General features: G+C 44.2%; 1 protein-coding gene across 2 annotated transcripts in view; it reads left to right on the top strand.

Moving 5' to 3' along the window:
• The window catches only part of F13A1 (coagulation factor XIII A chain), a 64,505-nt gene that overhangs the window by 7,281 nt on the left and 40,353 nt on the right, over positions 1-16,871 (top strand). For both annotated transcript variants that reach the window (XM_031049723.2, XM_031049722.2), the window contains 2 exons: positions 2,076-2,264; positions 14,743-14,994. In XM_031049723.2, the coding sequence (XP_030905583.2) occupies positions 2,076-2,264; positions 14,743-14,994 (441 nt within the window). The remainder of the gene's footprint in view (positions 1-2,075; positions 2,265-14,742; positions 14,995-16,871) is intronic.

Here is a 16,871-nt window from a genome sequence, read left to right as displayed (position 1 = left end):
TATGCAGTGCTGTCAGCCTGGGAGGGGCTGAGGCAGATGAGGGGAGAGCTTCTTCCATGTCCCCATTCTACTCACCTCCAGAAAATCCCCACGTCATGTAATCTGATTGTGAGCTTTGTCAGCATTATTGTGAGTGATCATCGATTTTTCGCAGGGAGAGAGGCAAAGCATGCCCCACTTCACAGAGGGGCAATGAGAATGATTTCTGAGCAAAATGTATTTAACGTTTCACACAAAAACCATCTCTGTAACTTCAGCCAGTGCTGAAGCCAGCGACAATCTACAAAAGTTACTCCAGAAGCCTGGTGAATTGAGCACAAAGTAACAATAACATTACCATGGGACTTTAAGCCTGTCTCAGGATTGAACAGGTATTCCAGCTTTTCCTCAGGTTAAGGTTAGCAGGATGGTTTGGGCTTCAGTTGTCCAGGACTTTTCCTTGAAAGAATCTTTATCTTGCTGTGTCCTTGGGCATTTCCCTCTGTTCCCCAAAGGGCAGGAGAGGCAGATGATGATGACAATGCACAAGCGGGACTTGCTCCTGCTGCCCTTATTTTCCTGTTATCTGCAGCCCAGAGCCTAGGCTGGGTGGTTTGGTTGGAGCATGAGAAAGATCATGTTGGTGTCCAGGGGAGCTGCTGCCTGCAGGGCACTGCTGATGTCTTGAATGTATCCCTGCAGAATGCCTGCTCCCCAGAAAGAGTTGCTTTGCTGCTTGTCCAGAGCTGGCAACTATGCAGTGTTCCCCTGCCCTCAAGGAAAAACAGTGTGCCAAGCTGGTTTCTGAGCTTCTGTGAAATGGGTTGTGTTTAGCCTTCAGTGACTTGAATATCCAGTTCATTTGCTGAGCACATCATTTCTGCTCACAGTGTACTCAGTAACAGGCCAAATTAACCACCATCATGAGTACACACAGCTCCACCAGCTGCTGTAAATGTGCACCTCTTTTTGCCAGGCATGAGTTTGGCTCTGTTACCATCAGTATAAAATGCAAAAATTACCCAGTTTCTAAGTGTCAGCACCTGGAAAGGCAAGCTCAGAGCTGCAAATCAAGCTTTACTCTTTTGTCGCTCTCATGGTGGTGAGCAGTAATGGTCATCCTGGTAGAGGTTTTGTGACTATCTGCCCAAGCATGGAAGCGAAAGAATGATGTCCATTTTCATTTTCATGAGGTTGCTTGTTGTGTGTGAAGATTCTCATTGTGAAGATTCCTGGTATGGTACAGTCATGTAGCTCATGGTGACCGCAAGTGCCTTTGGCTATCCCAATGCCACCACTGGACATTAGCTGAGCAGACTGTCTTCTAACAGTGGTAGGCTTTTGGACAGCCCTAATTTGAAAAGAGCAAAGATTTGCTCACGCATGTTACAGGTACCTACTGCTGTTCACCTATAACTCTATGCTGTAATTATATAAGGTAATGTTATATTTAGTTTTCATAAGAAGACACTAATAGCAGTGGAGGTGTACTAAGAAGCTGAGTCTAGACACATACAGTACACCAAAACCTTATTTAATACAGACAATCCAAGCTCTCAGCTGAATGAAAGATCATTAACTGCCTCTGAGGCTCTTCAGCACTCCATAGTAGTAGTGCTTTGCAAATGTTAATGTATTTAAGTGTCACAAAACCCCAATGAATTTGCATTTTTCGAATGGAGGGCCACAAGAAGTGAGACATGAAGGGATAACTGTCAAGGCCCACAGATTGCTCTGGTAAATTTGTGAAAAGGAGGACCAGACTTGCAGAAAGCTGATGCCGAAGGAATGTACATCTTGAGGACATTCAGATTTCCACCCACAGGAACCTGTCCATTCTTCAATTGCTTTAGTCATTCCCTAGAAGCCTTGCATCCACTGTGAAAATGGCAGGTGGGCAGCCAAGTGTCAGTCCATAAATCTCTTGCTCACCCAGGAAGATGTAAGTCCCAAATAGATCCAGTGTGTTCTGTCAGGCAGTGTTCCTTGATGAGGCAATGCTTAGGAGGCAGAGGACAGGGACGCTAACAATGTTGATATCAATGTTGACATTGATACTGACTCTTTCCTCTCTGTTCATTTACATGTCTCTGCAGATTACCTGCGTGTTGTGGACGTTCATATGTTCAAGGAGCCCTATGAGATCAATAAGCAGCAGCACCACACTGACAAGTACTACAGTCCCAAGCTGATAGTGCGTCGGGGACAGATTTTCCAGATCCAGATTGATTTCAACCGACCCTACAAGCCAGAGACAGACCAGTTCTGGCTGGAGTACTTGATAGGTAAGTGCCTGGCAAAGGCTGTGTCATATCAGCAAAGTAGAGTTGAAGAGTCTCTCATAAACAGGAACAGAGCAGTAGTTAATGGCTGTCAGAACTAATAAATAAAAGAACCAGGCTTAACTATAGACAAGGAACTGCTTTTCTAAATAGGGTCTGAATCCTTACACAAGAAAATCAGCAAAAATGCTTGTGAGAGAAGCAGGAGCAGTACTTGCGGCCTTCTGTTTAGCAAGAAACTGTACTTCATTGGGCTTTCAGACTTACCCTGGTTAATGCTGTATGTCAGTGCTGAAAGGTAGGTGGAACAGAAAACATCTTTTATTAGTGTTTAGGAGATGTACACAGGAGGAGTCTGTTGTTTGAGGTGGGAGAGATGACTGTATAAGAGTTGGGATAACAAAATGTTGAGTACACAAGGCAGGGAAATTACACAGACTGGAAGAATAGGAAGCCCTGCAACTTTGCAGCCTGCATTTGCAGCAAACTTGGTGACAAGGGAGAAGATTCAGAGATTGTAGCTTTGGGCCAGAGAATTACTCAGAGCCACATCAGAGGCTTCCTTGATTTACTGCAAAAAGGGCAAGAAAGCATTTTTCCTCACACTCAGACATTTTTGACAGGACCTAATGTACCTGTTGGCTTATGAAGGTATAGAACTAGAGAAGGGGTAAAAACCAAGTGATGGATTGGAGCTTCCTGCTGTGCTCCAAAGATGGCCACACCGAGCTCCACTCCCTACATGACAGCTCTGGGAAAGTCTCAGCTTCGTCTAGAGTTATCTGGGAGTTTCTGTGTTAAGACATCAATGTTCTCCTTATAAAGTCTTTAAAGTAGGTTTAAATTGATGTTTTAATTTACTTTCCTGAGAGATGCAGTTCCAAAATTTGTAACATTGATTTTTTTTCCATCACTGAATTATGATGATGTGGCCATTTATTAGATTTGTTGCCTTTTAAAGCTAGATGGGTGTTTATCTCTTACACATACATGTAGTGAAAAGGTTACTGTCTGCACACTTTTCTTTCATGGATCTCTTCTTTCGAATTTAAATTAGGGTTGGGAGGCATGTTATGACAGTCCAGCGAATGATTGGCTGAACAGCCACAAATGCCTTTAAAAATTTAATATGCATAAATATCATTAGTTCTTTGGGGATTTAATTAAATTCAAAACTCTTCCCTTAATCTTTATATGTTTAAAACAAACAGCTGTATCAAGAAGAAGTGGAAAATGGAACATTTGTTTTTTATTGCATTGTGTGCAGTTTGCATTTGTTTTACTCAGTTATTCTATATTGGAAGAAGAAATTTAACACTTGTTTTAACATTGCACAGTCCACTTAAAAGAACATATTCACTTATTTTCCCATTGCTCTTTCCTAATATGTCTGTATGTAGTTTGTATCTTGAATCTCCAAACATGGATAAAAACCTCCTCATCCTCAGTCACAGTAGGAATGGGGTAAAACACAACCCCAGCCAGGGGAGACTTTGCAACAAACTCAAGTCTGAATGATTACTCTGTAGTCAGCTTTGAGCCTGTGGCTGATTTCCCCTTACCATACTTCAGTGTTACTGTCCTTCCTGTGAAATGGGGATGGTAACGCTGGTGTCCCATGTGTGGTGGCTGGCAATCAGCTGAATAGAAGTGCTGTATATACAGGACAGTATACAATACTATTGCTCGCCCCTGCTTTTCAAGCGCCTGCTTCTGTGAGCACCACTGGCTTCTTGCTACAAGGAATTTAGCTCACAGGGATTCAGCTGGGAGAGGTTCAAGCTCCTTTTCTCGGAACTGGTTAATTCTCAGTGCTCCACAAATGTTTTCTCTTCATGCACATGTGGTGAAAACAATGTACATTTGTTGTCAGGGGCTAGCAACAGAAAGCAAAACAAACAAAAAAAAAGTCCACAAAGGAGAACAAAATTATTTGGAGATGATCTGCTTGACTCTTGCTATGTCTCCTTCTAGTGGCAAGTCCAACATTTAATGCCCTGAAGAAGAGAAAGAGGGGACTTCTTATAATTAGGGAAGGGCACTGAGCCCTCAAGGCTCCAGTGTTGTGCTCTCAAACAATTTATCATGGGGAGATGTGGCCATTTTCATCTATTTTTTTTCTGTTCATCTGCCTGAAGAGCCAGTATGTACCTCTCATGATGCTAGCTGTCTGAAAGTCACAGCCCAGTCCAAAAGCTATTGCCTAGGCTGCCTCTGTAAGCAGAGGAGGGAGGCAGGTACCTCCAGGTGGCAGTTTAGCCTTGCTGTGTTAGCATGGGATGGATGAACTGTCTTCTGGATATTTTTTTAGTTCCTCTCTTGACTCTCCCCAATAGAAGATCCTCTGAATTTTAAGATCACTAAGACAGGGGAGATGAATCCTGCCCTTTGGTACTGTCAGGTAGAAGCATCATAGAATCATAGGATCATAGAATAGTTAGGGTTGGAAAGGACCTTAAGATCATCTAGTTCCAACCCCCTGCCATGGACAGGGACACTTCACACTAAACCATATCACCCAAGGCTTCATCCAACCTGGCCTTTAACACTGCCAGGGATGGAGCATTCGCTACCTCCCTGGGCAATCCATTCCAGTACCTCACCACCCTCACAGTAAAGAATTTCTTCCTTATATCCAGTCTAAACCTCTGCTGTTTAAGTTTCAACCCGTTACCCCTTGTCCTATCACTACAGTCCCTAATGAAGAGTCCCTCCCCAGCATCCCTGTAGGCCCCCTTCAGATACTGGAAGGCTGCTATGAGGTCTCCACCCAGCTTTCTCTTCTCCAGCCTGAACAGCCCCAACTTTCTCAGCCTGTCTTCATACAGGAGGTGCTCCAGTCCCTGATCATCCTCGTGGCCTCCTCTGGACTTGTTCTAACAGTTCCATGTCCTTTTTATGTTGAGGACACCAGAACTGCACACAATACTCCAAGTGAGGTCTCACGTGAGCAGAGTAGAGGGGCAGGATCACCTCCTTCGACCTGCTGGTCACACTCCTTTTGATGCAGTCCAGAATACGGTTGGCTTTCTGGGCTGCAAGCACACACTGAAGCCAGCTCATGTTCATTTTCTCATCAACCAACACCCCCAAGTCCTTCTCTGCAGAGCTGCTCTGAATCTCTTCTCTGCCCAACCTGTAGCTGTGCCTGGGATTGCTCTGACCCGGGTGTAGGACATTGCACTTGTCATGGTTAAACTTCATGAGGTTGGCATCAGCCCACCTCACAAGCATGTGAAGGTTCTTCTGGATGGTATTGCTTCTCTCCAGCGTACCAACTGAATGAAGACACTTGGGGGCTAACTCAGACAACAGCCATACAACAGAGGCAGCTTGAACTCAGAGAAGCTTTTTGCAGAGAAATGAGGGGTATACCTCCCAGAAAAGTACTGACTTTGAGAGGTTAATGTGATGGAATACACACAGAAATATTGGGAGATTGTTTTAAAATGATCTTTCCAAGGAGCTCTCTGTGTGCCTGAGCAGTGGATTTCAAACAGTGTAGCAGAACTGTAGAATAAACTAGTTTGGAGGGACCTTCATGGGACTCATGTCCAAGTTGTTGCTCAAAGCAGGTCCAGGTTGTTCCAGCTGCTCAGGGCCTTGCACTAGGGACAGGTTTTGAGTGTCTCCAAGGGTCGGGATGCTACCCTAAACAATGTGTACAGAGCTGTAGAATATTTTGAGTGCTTCAAGGTGCTATTCTCATAAGGTACAAAGATACTTTTGGTGGGGATGGATGGCCTTAGCTCCTGGGAACTCAGTCAGAGCTGGGAAATCTCAACGTCTCTTTTTGCAGGGCAGTTCCTACACTGAGGTCTGTTTATACAACAGCACCACAAAAAGCTATTCAGAAATTATTAGTTCCCATCACTGGAAATTTCCCAGCACTGATGTTAATCCGTCACAGAATTTTTATCCGTTAAAGACTAATTTTGGTCCTGAAAAATGTGACAATGGTAATGACTCGATACTATCTTTGTGCAGAACTATTCTATTTCCTTTATGCCCTAAAATTTAGTTTTACTTCTCTCTTTTTGCTCCTATTTTTGCTTCTTTTGCATCATTAAAAAGATGATTAATGAAGCAAGTAAAGCAAGTAGAGACTGCTTAATCCTTCTAAACGATAATGAATCAAGGGTACCTGGGACAAATGCTTCTCTCATCATGCAGAACTAGGTCTAAGACACTCACAGAATAATTTTCAGTAACAATCTTTTTTAATCCAGTCCGTTTAAAGACAATTTACACAGAGTCTAGAATTCACAGGCTAAATTGTATAAACAAATATGAATACGTGTGTGTAAATATGTGAATATGTCACCTTAATCTCTTGAAAGCCACTTTTATTGATATTCTTCTGCTATGGTTCCTTATGCCTAAAGTAGGTTTTGCTTTAACAGACTGTTTTCCATACAGTCATTATTAGTGAAACTGGCTGAAGTGCTAACGTGTGAATTACTTTAATTCAGTTTTGCACATAATGCTTCGTTAAATTAAGATCATACTTGTCTGCTAAAGTATGGAAAACAATAAATGTGCCAAAAATCCACATGGAAAAATATCCATTTATAAAGAGTAATGGGATGTTATTCCAGTTCTTGTGCTGGACTGCAGCCATGCATCAGTACCTGTGGTTTGGGAGCTGTACCATCAGCACATATTTCCTTTCTCGCAGCCCACTTCCTGGCTTTAATGAGAGGAAAGGTGAGCATCACCTGTTGGGAAACATTCATTTTATTGGCCTGGGGTTTAGATGAAAGAGCCAAAACAGAAGTGTAAATGCTGTGCTTACATCCAATTCCCCACACTGGGAACAATTTCAGTTTGCTTGGCATCCTGGGGACCCAGAGGAGCCAACGACCCCTTCACCCATCTTGATCTCTCCTGACTACTGCCTTTGTGGTCATGGGTATAGTTTGTGCTGCTCTTAGCTTTTTCCTGTGTGGGAATTGGGGATCAGCTTGCCTCCCACACCTGGGGCAATCAGTTTGGCAGGAGTGCTGCAAAGTTTCCACAGTCACTGCTGCACTGGCAGTGATTTCTCTGAAAAGCAGATGTATGATTAGATGGGCTTATATGGCCTTCAATCTTGCTTTTAGGAGTAGTTTCCTGTACATGGCTGTAAATCCTGGAGTGGCTGATGAGTTTATGTGGTGCATCCTTACTCTAATGATATATTTCCCCACGTCCTCATAAATTGTTGTCTATCTGTATTTTCCTTAAATAGCTTCATAAATCCATATATATTGGTCTAGTCCTAAATATTATTATGAATGTTTTATCCATTGGCATACTTCTGGAACTGTCATAAATCCCAGTCTTCCAGGTTACTATCACCTTCCCACACATATGTATGCTTGGACACTCATGCACCCACTAATATGCACTTCTCAAGCTTCTATAAATCATTGGCTTTTGGCCTGAGATGAGAGCAGAGACTTATTGTTCCTTTTTCTACAGTCTTCCCAGGCCTCCTGCTCCACAGGAATAGATATAAACACATGAAAGCTGCTAAGAACACAAAGATGCTAGAGCTGATCCCATATGGCTTACTTAGGTGACACCAAATTCCCACTTAGTCAGATGGGCATCCGAGTACAACAAAATAGCAAGGTGTCCTATACAAGACGCCATTGCCAGAATCAATGGAGCTCCTCATACTGTCTTACAGTGTCAACAGCCTTTCCCTAATTTTACAGCAGTGCTGGGACACGGGTTATTCCAGGAGGGTTGAGGTTTTGTTCCTTTTGTGGCAGTAAATTTGTCTGAGTGGGAAGTATTGCTGCTCCTGCTGTCACCTGTCCACCTCAGCAGATCTGGAGCAGGGCAGCTGGTAGCTAATGGAGTGGCTGACTCATGAGGTGTCCCCCAGCACCTCAGATGGGATGTCAAGCTGAGTTCTGCCTTTGGGGCAAAGCTGCTCATTGGAAAATTCTGGATCTTGATATTTTGTTAGGAGGCTTCTTGCCAACCTCATGAAGTTTAACCATGCCAAGTGCAAGGTCCTACACCTGGGTTGGAGCAATCCCAGGCACAGCTACAGGTTGGGCAGAGAAGAGATTCAGAGCAGCCCTGCAGAGAAGGACTTGGGGGTGTTGGTTGATGAGAAACTGAACATGAGCCAGCAGTGTGCACTCACTGCCCAGAAAGCCAACTGTATCGTGGGCTGCATCAAAAGGAGCGTGACCAGCAGGTGAAAGGAGGTGATCCTGCTTCTCTACTCTGCTCTCGTGAGACCTCACTTGGAGTATTGTGTGCAGTTCTGGTGTCCTCAACATAAAAAGGACATGGAACTGTTGGAACAAGTCCAGAGGAGGGCCACGAGGATGATCAGGGGACTGGAGCACCTCCCGTATGAATACAGGCGGAGAAAGTTGGGGCTGTTAAGCCTGGAGAAGAGAAAGCTGCGTGGAGACCTCATAGTAGCCTTCCAGTATCTGAAGGGGGCCTACAGGGATGCTGGAGAGGGACTCTTCATTAGGGACTGTAGTGACAGGACAATGGGTAACGGGTTGAAACTTAAACAGCAGAGGTTTAGATTGGATATAAGGAAGAAATTCTTTACTGTGAGGGTGGTGAGGTACTGGAATGGGTTTCCCAGGGAGGTAGTGAATGCTCCATCCCTGGCAGTGTTCAAGACCAGGTTGGATGAAGCCTTGGGTGATATGGTTTAGTGTGAGGTGTCCCTGCCCATGGCAGGGGATTTGGAACTAGATGATCTTGAGGTCCTTTCCAATCCTAACTATTCTATGATTCTATGATTATACAAGATCAACTGATTCTGGTGCTAGGGTCAAACTCTGTGGTACATAACACAATACTGAGGGGTTATTAAATCACCCTCTAAACTGATTATTTATCACTGCTGAACTATTTACAATTTAGGCTTGGCACAGTTTGAGGGTCTGTTTAACACAGAACTATAAAATTTGAACAAAGATACAGAAACACCTGATAATCTAAACAGGGTGTTCCATTTGGGAGGAGAAAGAGTAATTTATTAGCAGTGGAACACGTTTCTTACAGCTTGACTGCAGACAGAGAAGAGACCTGTTTGACAGCTCTTAGAATACAACAAACCTCCCCACTTTCTGAACAAATTCATTGGGGTATTTTTTCCTTCCCTCTGGAATTCCCAGCCAGGCTCCAGAGGAGCAGAGAGGATGTTTTCCCTCAAAATATTCCATGAACGCAGTATTTCATTCAAAGAAATCTTTATATTTGTTATGTCCACCTCTTGTACTGCTGCAGCAGCAGCAAGTGGCACATAAAATCTAGCTATTTTTAAATGATTTTAATACAAGGTGCATGACTCCGATGTGTGTTTTACAACAGTAGAATCCTATACACATTCACTCCTAGAACTGAGTGGTCCCAGTATGCTAACACCCATTCTCAGGTTTCTTGCTGCAAGTAAGGCTTATCTCTGTTACACAGCTATTGTACTTGCGGCCTCCAGATCAAATTTATTTATTAATCTTCACAATTGTTATACTTCCAGGGTTGGCATTAAAATAGATTCTTTACCCTTTGTATGAAAGAGTGTATCTAGGTAAACCAAATGAACCTATGAGGAAAATCGTTAATCTTACTGTGTACAATGTATGTCCCAAAAGGAGATAGATTCCTCAGCTCCTTTAAAAAACAATCTTCTAAGGAGGACTCCTAAAAAGACTGTTGAGAAATAGCTTTGTTCACCTTCCTGTCTTCTGCAGTATTCTACCTCCATCAGAGGGGAAATGTCTCTAAAACCTCACTGTATCTCTAATCTCTGTCTTGCCAAATTTTCCCTCCTCCCTGCTGAAAGTAAAACATCTACACACTGTGAGTAAATGGACCTATACAAGAGCACCTTTTGGTTCTTACACTGGCTGTGCTAACAGCACAGCCCTAACTCACACACACAGAGGGCATTGTATATGTTCACTGGGGATCAAGGAAAAAACTTAACTAGGTGGAGATATGAGCTTCCAGGTACTGGGCAGGGAAGGAGGATGATGAGTATCATCTGAGCAAGCCCTCGTCCCTGTTAGTCACTTGAAAGGAACATCAGCAGACTAGGATAACTGGAGGAAGAGCGCTCGTGTTTTTCTTGCTGAACTTGCTGTACTTATCTCTCCCTCTGTTCCTGTAAATCTCTGTGGTGTGGCAATTTAACCCAGAATTAAACACAGCTTGCCTCCATGCCTGACAGGCCCAGAGCTGACATGCTAAGGAGCTAAGGCATATGTTAAAAATAACTCACTTTGCATGTGTGTGTGACCACAGTTCTGTCTTTCAGATGGTTCATTCTTTTGCTGCTGCATAAATGGGCTTTGGCAAGTTTTGACAAACACTGCACTCTGCTTTTTGCCCCTGTAAAGTGTATGTGTGTGGCAGCATCCCATACATGCCCACATCCACACATGTCTAATTCATGGTGCATTTTGCAATGTAGAACTTCACTCTCATATGTTTGCTTTCAAGGCCTTGTGATGCAACGCTGAGGGATACCTGAGCTCCTTTAATAATGACAGCAGCTATATTAAAAGACAGCTCCTCTTTTCCTGGGTGCCTGGAAACCCCAGGAGTTGCTGAGCTGAGCTGCAACTAAACTGAGCAGGACCTTTAGGAGCCCAGCCTGGATAGCTACAGAAACCAAGGTGGGATAAAAAAGGATAAGAAAGAAGCATCAAAAGTTAACAGGCCTGTGCACTGTGCAACAGTGGAAATAGATATGTTTGTGCCATTAAACCTCCTGTACAAGGGAGGTTTTCGTAAATACAGTGTCTTCTGGTATTATCACGGCTCAGTATCCAGCACTGAAAAGCAGAGAGTGGGAGGCCCATAAAGAAAGGTCACTGAATTTTCTCCTGTACTCTCTTGCCTTGAAGGCAGGGCTGTCAGCAGCCCCCATTCAGTGCCTGATCTCCTAATCTCCAAAGGGAGCCTGTAAAAAAATTCACTCTCTGCCTGGTGGTAACAGTGCAGCAACCTCCAGGCTTTCTGAGTTCTCAGGCTGGATTTTTCCATTTCCGTGTGCTGTTAGAGCAGAGAGGAACATCCCAACAGCATGATGTCACATAGCAATTCTCTTTCACAGAACAATTGGCTGTGAAATGTCCTCATCTGAGGGCCAGGGCCTCCTACACCCAAGGCACACGTGAACATCAGGCAGTAAAGCAACCACAAAGAACTGGCTGTGGAGTGTTTCAGGCTGCCAACTCCTGGAGCAAATCAGAGTAGGAGAGATCCTGAGCCAGCTGATGCTGCTGGCAGAAGCGCCCTCCCGTTAGCATAAAAAGGGTTTATCTTGTCTACATGGCTCCTGGTCCTGACCTGCACCCAAACATTCCTCCTGCCTCTCTATAGGTTGGGTTAGCACCAGAGACCCTGCAGAGAGTGTTCTGACAGACAGTCCTGAGCTCTTAGTAATAAGTCTTTGGATAACATTGAATATTCTTGCTTAGAAACTAACCCAGAGAACGAAATCACCACTGCATGCTATCCATTCTGAGGAAGGGCTAACATAACAGATATCCCAGCTATGAGCCAAAGTTGGCCCTATTTCTCCACTGCAGCCAGAACTGCGTGCTTAAGATGTAGATAAAATTCAAATGGAGTCCTAAGAGGACTTCCTTATGATGTTGATAAACATAGTACTGAACCCATGTAAGGATTCTTTTGCCAGCAGCCTTAGCATGTAATGCCAAAGTTACTCAGCTTTATAGCACTTTAGTATCAAGACAACAGATGTGTGTATATGATACAAGTGTGGCTGATGTTGTCAGGTGTCTAGATGTGTGATTATGATTCAGCTCCACAAGCTCCTGTCAGAAGTAACAATTCCCTTGCTCTTCCATTTGCCATTCAGTTTTTGTTTTAGAAAATTAGGGAACCTGTCTTCTTTCCAAAGAAAACATTGGAAATCGGTCACTGTGCTCTTGAGGGCTCTGCCCATCTTCTCAGACTTCCTTATGGGTTCAGGATTTATGAGAACATTAGGGAGCACCAAACCCTGCTCATCTGTCCGAAGCAAGCAATGTTCTCTTGTATTTACTGTTTATAACATCTGCAAATTATTCTGACTTCTAGTAGTTTCTCTGGCATCCCTGCTATGTCTGCAGGGATGTAGGTAATACCCGAGAGCACCTCCTTTTCATGAGTGAGCAAGACTGTGCAGTGGCCTCTCTCTTACTACATGGGAAGAGCTGTGTGGGGCATGCACAAGCTCTGGGCTGAAAGGAGCTTGCATACTCCTCAGCAGCAGCTACCTGTGCTCTCTTGTGGAGAAACAGGTATCTTAGGGTGTCTTGTGGCTTTGCATGCAACAGGGACCTTTGTTTGGAAGAGCAAATGGAGTTCTGCATGTTGAGGTTTCAGAAAAGTGAAGCATGGTACTTTGCCAAACCTTCTATGTGGTGTCAGTGACAGGGTTTCAATACAAATGTTTTGCAGAGTTCATTGCCTCTTTCAGATCCTATCTTGTTCCTACAGACAGTTTTACTGGGGAGTGATTCTGCAGCCTCCCCATGAGTACATGTGATGTACATGACATAGTGGTGCAAAGCCCCTGCCACAGCACAGCTCCTTCTGCCCCTGTAGGCTCCTACACAGACATGCAGCTTCCGGTAAAGATATCACTGCCTGTTCCTAACCATGTCAAAACAGAAATCTCTGCCCCTTCCCACCATTCTGGAGGAGATAAGGGAGGTATTCTTAAAAGTACCACTTGTTAATGATTTTCAAGCATGTTGGTCCAATTACTTAGTTTGCTCTGCTGCTTTGTTTGGGTGGACTGCTTTTTTAAAAAGAACAATTATGTCAAAACCAGAAGCAAAATATCAACCGTAGAGGCAAGCTGGGTCATACCCAGTTGCACTACAAAGAACTAGAATATGTACAGCTCTTAGGTCGCAATTGTTAGCAGAAGCAAGACTCTCATCTCTGCTACCTCTATAGGCTCTTCTCTCTAGGCTGGCTTTTCTTTGATGGCTTATATTTGAAGCATCCAGTGCTTTATCTTTCAGTGTTGTCTATTGATTTTGCTCTTATTCTACTCCTTTTTTTCTGTAGTTCTTTGCCTTCTATTGTATCCCTTGCTGATCTGAATGAGTTTCATGGGTTACAGCATCCCTGGCCAACAGAGCAAAGCAGGCTATTTATGTGAACTGAACATCTGTAAAAGGGAAATTCACATGTGCTGAATAATCTCTCAGATGAAGCACAGTAGCCCCAGAATTCACAGATATTGTGGCAGCTCATAAGCTTCAGATTCAAAGCTGGAGTTGTCCTTTCCCAGAATGTATCACTGTTCAGATTTGGGATTATCTTTAAATCAGTTGTATAAAAATAAGCAAGCAGGAATATCAACGCCTTTGTGAGTTTGATGTTCTTAAATAGTAGGAATGAAAAATATAGAAGTCTGTCTCTCTGCCATCGTTGTGTTTCATTATCCTATTTTTGAATGAGAGTCTGATTTTCAGCCTAAAATATGAAATGAAGAATAGATTTGAGAATGAGATAAGGAACTCAGCCTTCTCACAAGTGTCTTTTCTGTCTACACTGCTGGTTGGCTTCCAGATACAGTTTGGCTCTACCTCACACTCAAACGGTGGAAGCTCACACAACTTTGAATCCTGGCAGTGTACATGTTCACATGTAGCCTGTCTGTCTAGATGTTTTTTATAGTTGGCAGAGTAAAACAGACTTCTCTGGGGTGTGACTTGTCTTACTATGAGGTAGACTATCACGTGAAGTACTTTGGAGGTATGTCATACTTTGGGACACATTGTTTGCAGACAAAGTTTGACTATCCAGGCCAGATGTCTTCATCTATACTACTTGTGTCCAAAGTTGGTTCCCTCTCTGTCCTTGAGAAATGGACCTTTGGGAGGAGCTAGCACTGGGTATCTGTTGGTGGACTGACGGCTTTCCTCTATCTATGTGAACTTGCATGAAAGGGCACTTGGTTTCTGCTTCTTATCACAGTAATGCAGTGAGAATAAGGTTCGGCTCTGCTTAAGAGCCCCAGGGTTGATGTCTGTGCCCCAGTGAGCACTTGCATGCTAGTGAAGAGGGTGGTGGGTGCATCTAAACTGAGGACGGGGTTCTTACCTAAGCTTACCAGCAATGTAGCTGACACCAAGGCAAGGAGCAAGCTGGAGTGCAACTTGCTGCAATAGGATAAACAGTGGTGAGTAAGGAAAGCCTGGGACAAGCCCCTACTCATGCTGCCAGGACTACGCTCCTGGCAGTGCCTGAGCCAGCAAGACTGAAGCTTGCTGGAGCAAGATGGGTGGGAGTGGCTGCGTGAGCTGCCTGCTGGGAGGTGTTGCATGTATTTGTGCAGCTGTACAGTGAAGTGACCAAGCACTGTGCAAAGTAATGAGGGAGGTGGGTGGTTTCCACCCACTAAAACTTGCCACCTCTGCTGAAAATAAGGCAGAGGGAGAGAGAACTGCCAGGAAACTAAGAACCTCTTCACCTCTCTCTCCAGGTCGTTACCCACAGCAAAACAAAGGCACCTACATCCCCATCCTAGTAGGTAATGTGCTGAAACCCGGTGAGTGGGGAGCCAAAATTACCCACAGAGAGAACAACACCATTCGCCTGTCCATCATGTCCTCTGCCACCTGCATCGTTGGGAAGTTTCGCTTGTATGTTGCTGTCTGGACTCCCTTTGGCATCATCCGGACACAAAGAAACTCAGCAACCGACACTTACATTCTGTTCAATCCCTGGTGCCAGCGTAAGTACCTTATCAAAGTCAAAGGTTCACTCTGCTGCCAGCCTCATCAGGTTTTGGGAGAGTGTGGTCCACTAAGGAGAGCTTAGTACGAAGGGCATTGTAGAAATGCCCATTTGAGTCTGGAAACCATATAGTAACTCTGCCAGGAGGATTTGGTGTGGGACAGGATCTGTCAAGTTACATCACTGACCACTACATTTAGGATTGAACATCTGCAGCCAAAAGCCTGTATGAATTCAACCTGCTGTGGCATCACTGGTGGTGGTGCCTTCCTGCCACTACACGACATTTGCCCTTTTAACATACCCTTTACTGGTGACTAATTAGCAACAACCATGCCCTCTGTGAAGAACAAAACATTTGGCAAATTAGTCCCTTTTTTATTACCCAGTGGGTTGAAGAAAAATTTATATTTTCGAATCTCCCCAGACCAGACCTTAGACTGACAGAATTGTATTTTACCCAATGAACCCCATGTAGCTTTAAGGAGAGGGCATGGAGGACCAGAGATGCTCAGCTCAGTCTTCTGACAGGTTGTAGCACTGTGTCTCAGCTTCTGATACTTGTAAGGCTCCAGGTCATACATATTACTGTATATTGAGGTCAGCAGCCAACTTTAATATTTTCCTGCCATCCTCCCTTCATCTTTAAATCTTTTACCAGAGTATTTGCATCAAATAATCCCATACCAAACAAGGGCCATCCTACCTAGTGACAAGTAAGTTTAGCGTTATTAATAGAGCCCATTATTCAGCTGCACTACTGTCAGTACATTGCGTGATTTGTGCTGAATTCATTACTTGCCCTTGGTCCAAGGGAATATAAGCAATGATTAGTTTATGCATTATTTAAGAACATATATGTTAATGCTGCATAAAGCGGAGTTAGTTAAGTGGAACAGGAAGGAAGGGCAGGGTCCAAGGCCCATGACACCATGAAATACTTCTGAAAGCAGTGCAGAGGTAAGTACCTTACAGCAGCATGCTAAGAGTTTGTTCTGGGAGAGGTGGGAGAGTGTGTAACAAAAAGAGAGGAAGCATTGCTGAAGTTATGACCTACTGTGAGCAGACAAAACTGAAGGTTTGTGAAGGCATTGCCAGCCTCTCATAGCTCCAGCAATGGAGGTGTAATTCTCCACCCCAGAGTAGAATTGGTGTTAGTTCTGGGGGTCCTAACAGCCAGTTTGTTAGCCAGCATGGTGACTTTGCAGTGGCACAGCATCTACTAGTAAAGGGATAAACCCCAAAGAAAAAAGCTTCTTAAATTGCCTCATTACTAGCATACAACAAGCTAGGGTGGCATGCAGCCTTAATGTTGAGGAAAAAAGTGATGTGGGGGGCATGACTACCCCACTGTGGTGTGACTGGGACTACACAGGCTGATCAGAGGCACTTAGTCGGGGTGGGAAGGGAAAAATCAGTTCCTTCTACACACCCCTTTCCCCACCAGCCCTGTGTGCTGACTTATCCACTTCAGTTCGTGGCTGGGACTATGCTCTCCCATGCCCTCCCTTCTTCACTCACACCAGAGCCGAATGGGGACAAAAGTGAACAAGATTAAAACCATGGCATGAGCAACCCAGAGGGAGCAAGACATGCAGCAGTTTCCTCCACCAGCACCAGCCATCCGTTGCCCCCAGACCCAGGAGAGGCAACTCCATGTCACCCCTGGAGGACTACATTTTCTTCACTTGCTTACATATTCAGGTACCTTGATGGTTCCAGGTCCTGTCCCTTGTTGACTATTACAGATTTCATTTTCTGCATGTTTCACTTGGATTTATTCTCATTTCTTCGCTCTCGAAGCCAAGCCATCAATTCTCATTTCTTGCCCATACATTGACTCCTAGGTAGTTTGAGCTAATTGACACACCTGTA

Source organism: Melopsittacus undulatus, chromosome 1 (assembly GCF_012275295.1).
Source record: "Melopsittacus undulatus isolate bMelUnd1 chromosome 1, bMelUnd1.mat.Z, whole genome shotgun sequence".
NCBI lineage: Eukaryota > Metazoa > Chordata > Aves > Psittaciformes > Psittaculidae > Melopsittacus > Melopsittacus undulatus.
The sequence above is the reverse complement of the archived record's forward strand: the minus strand, read 5'-3'. Positions and strand labels throughout refer to the sequence as shown.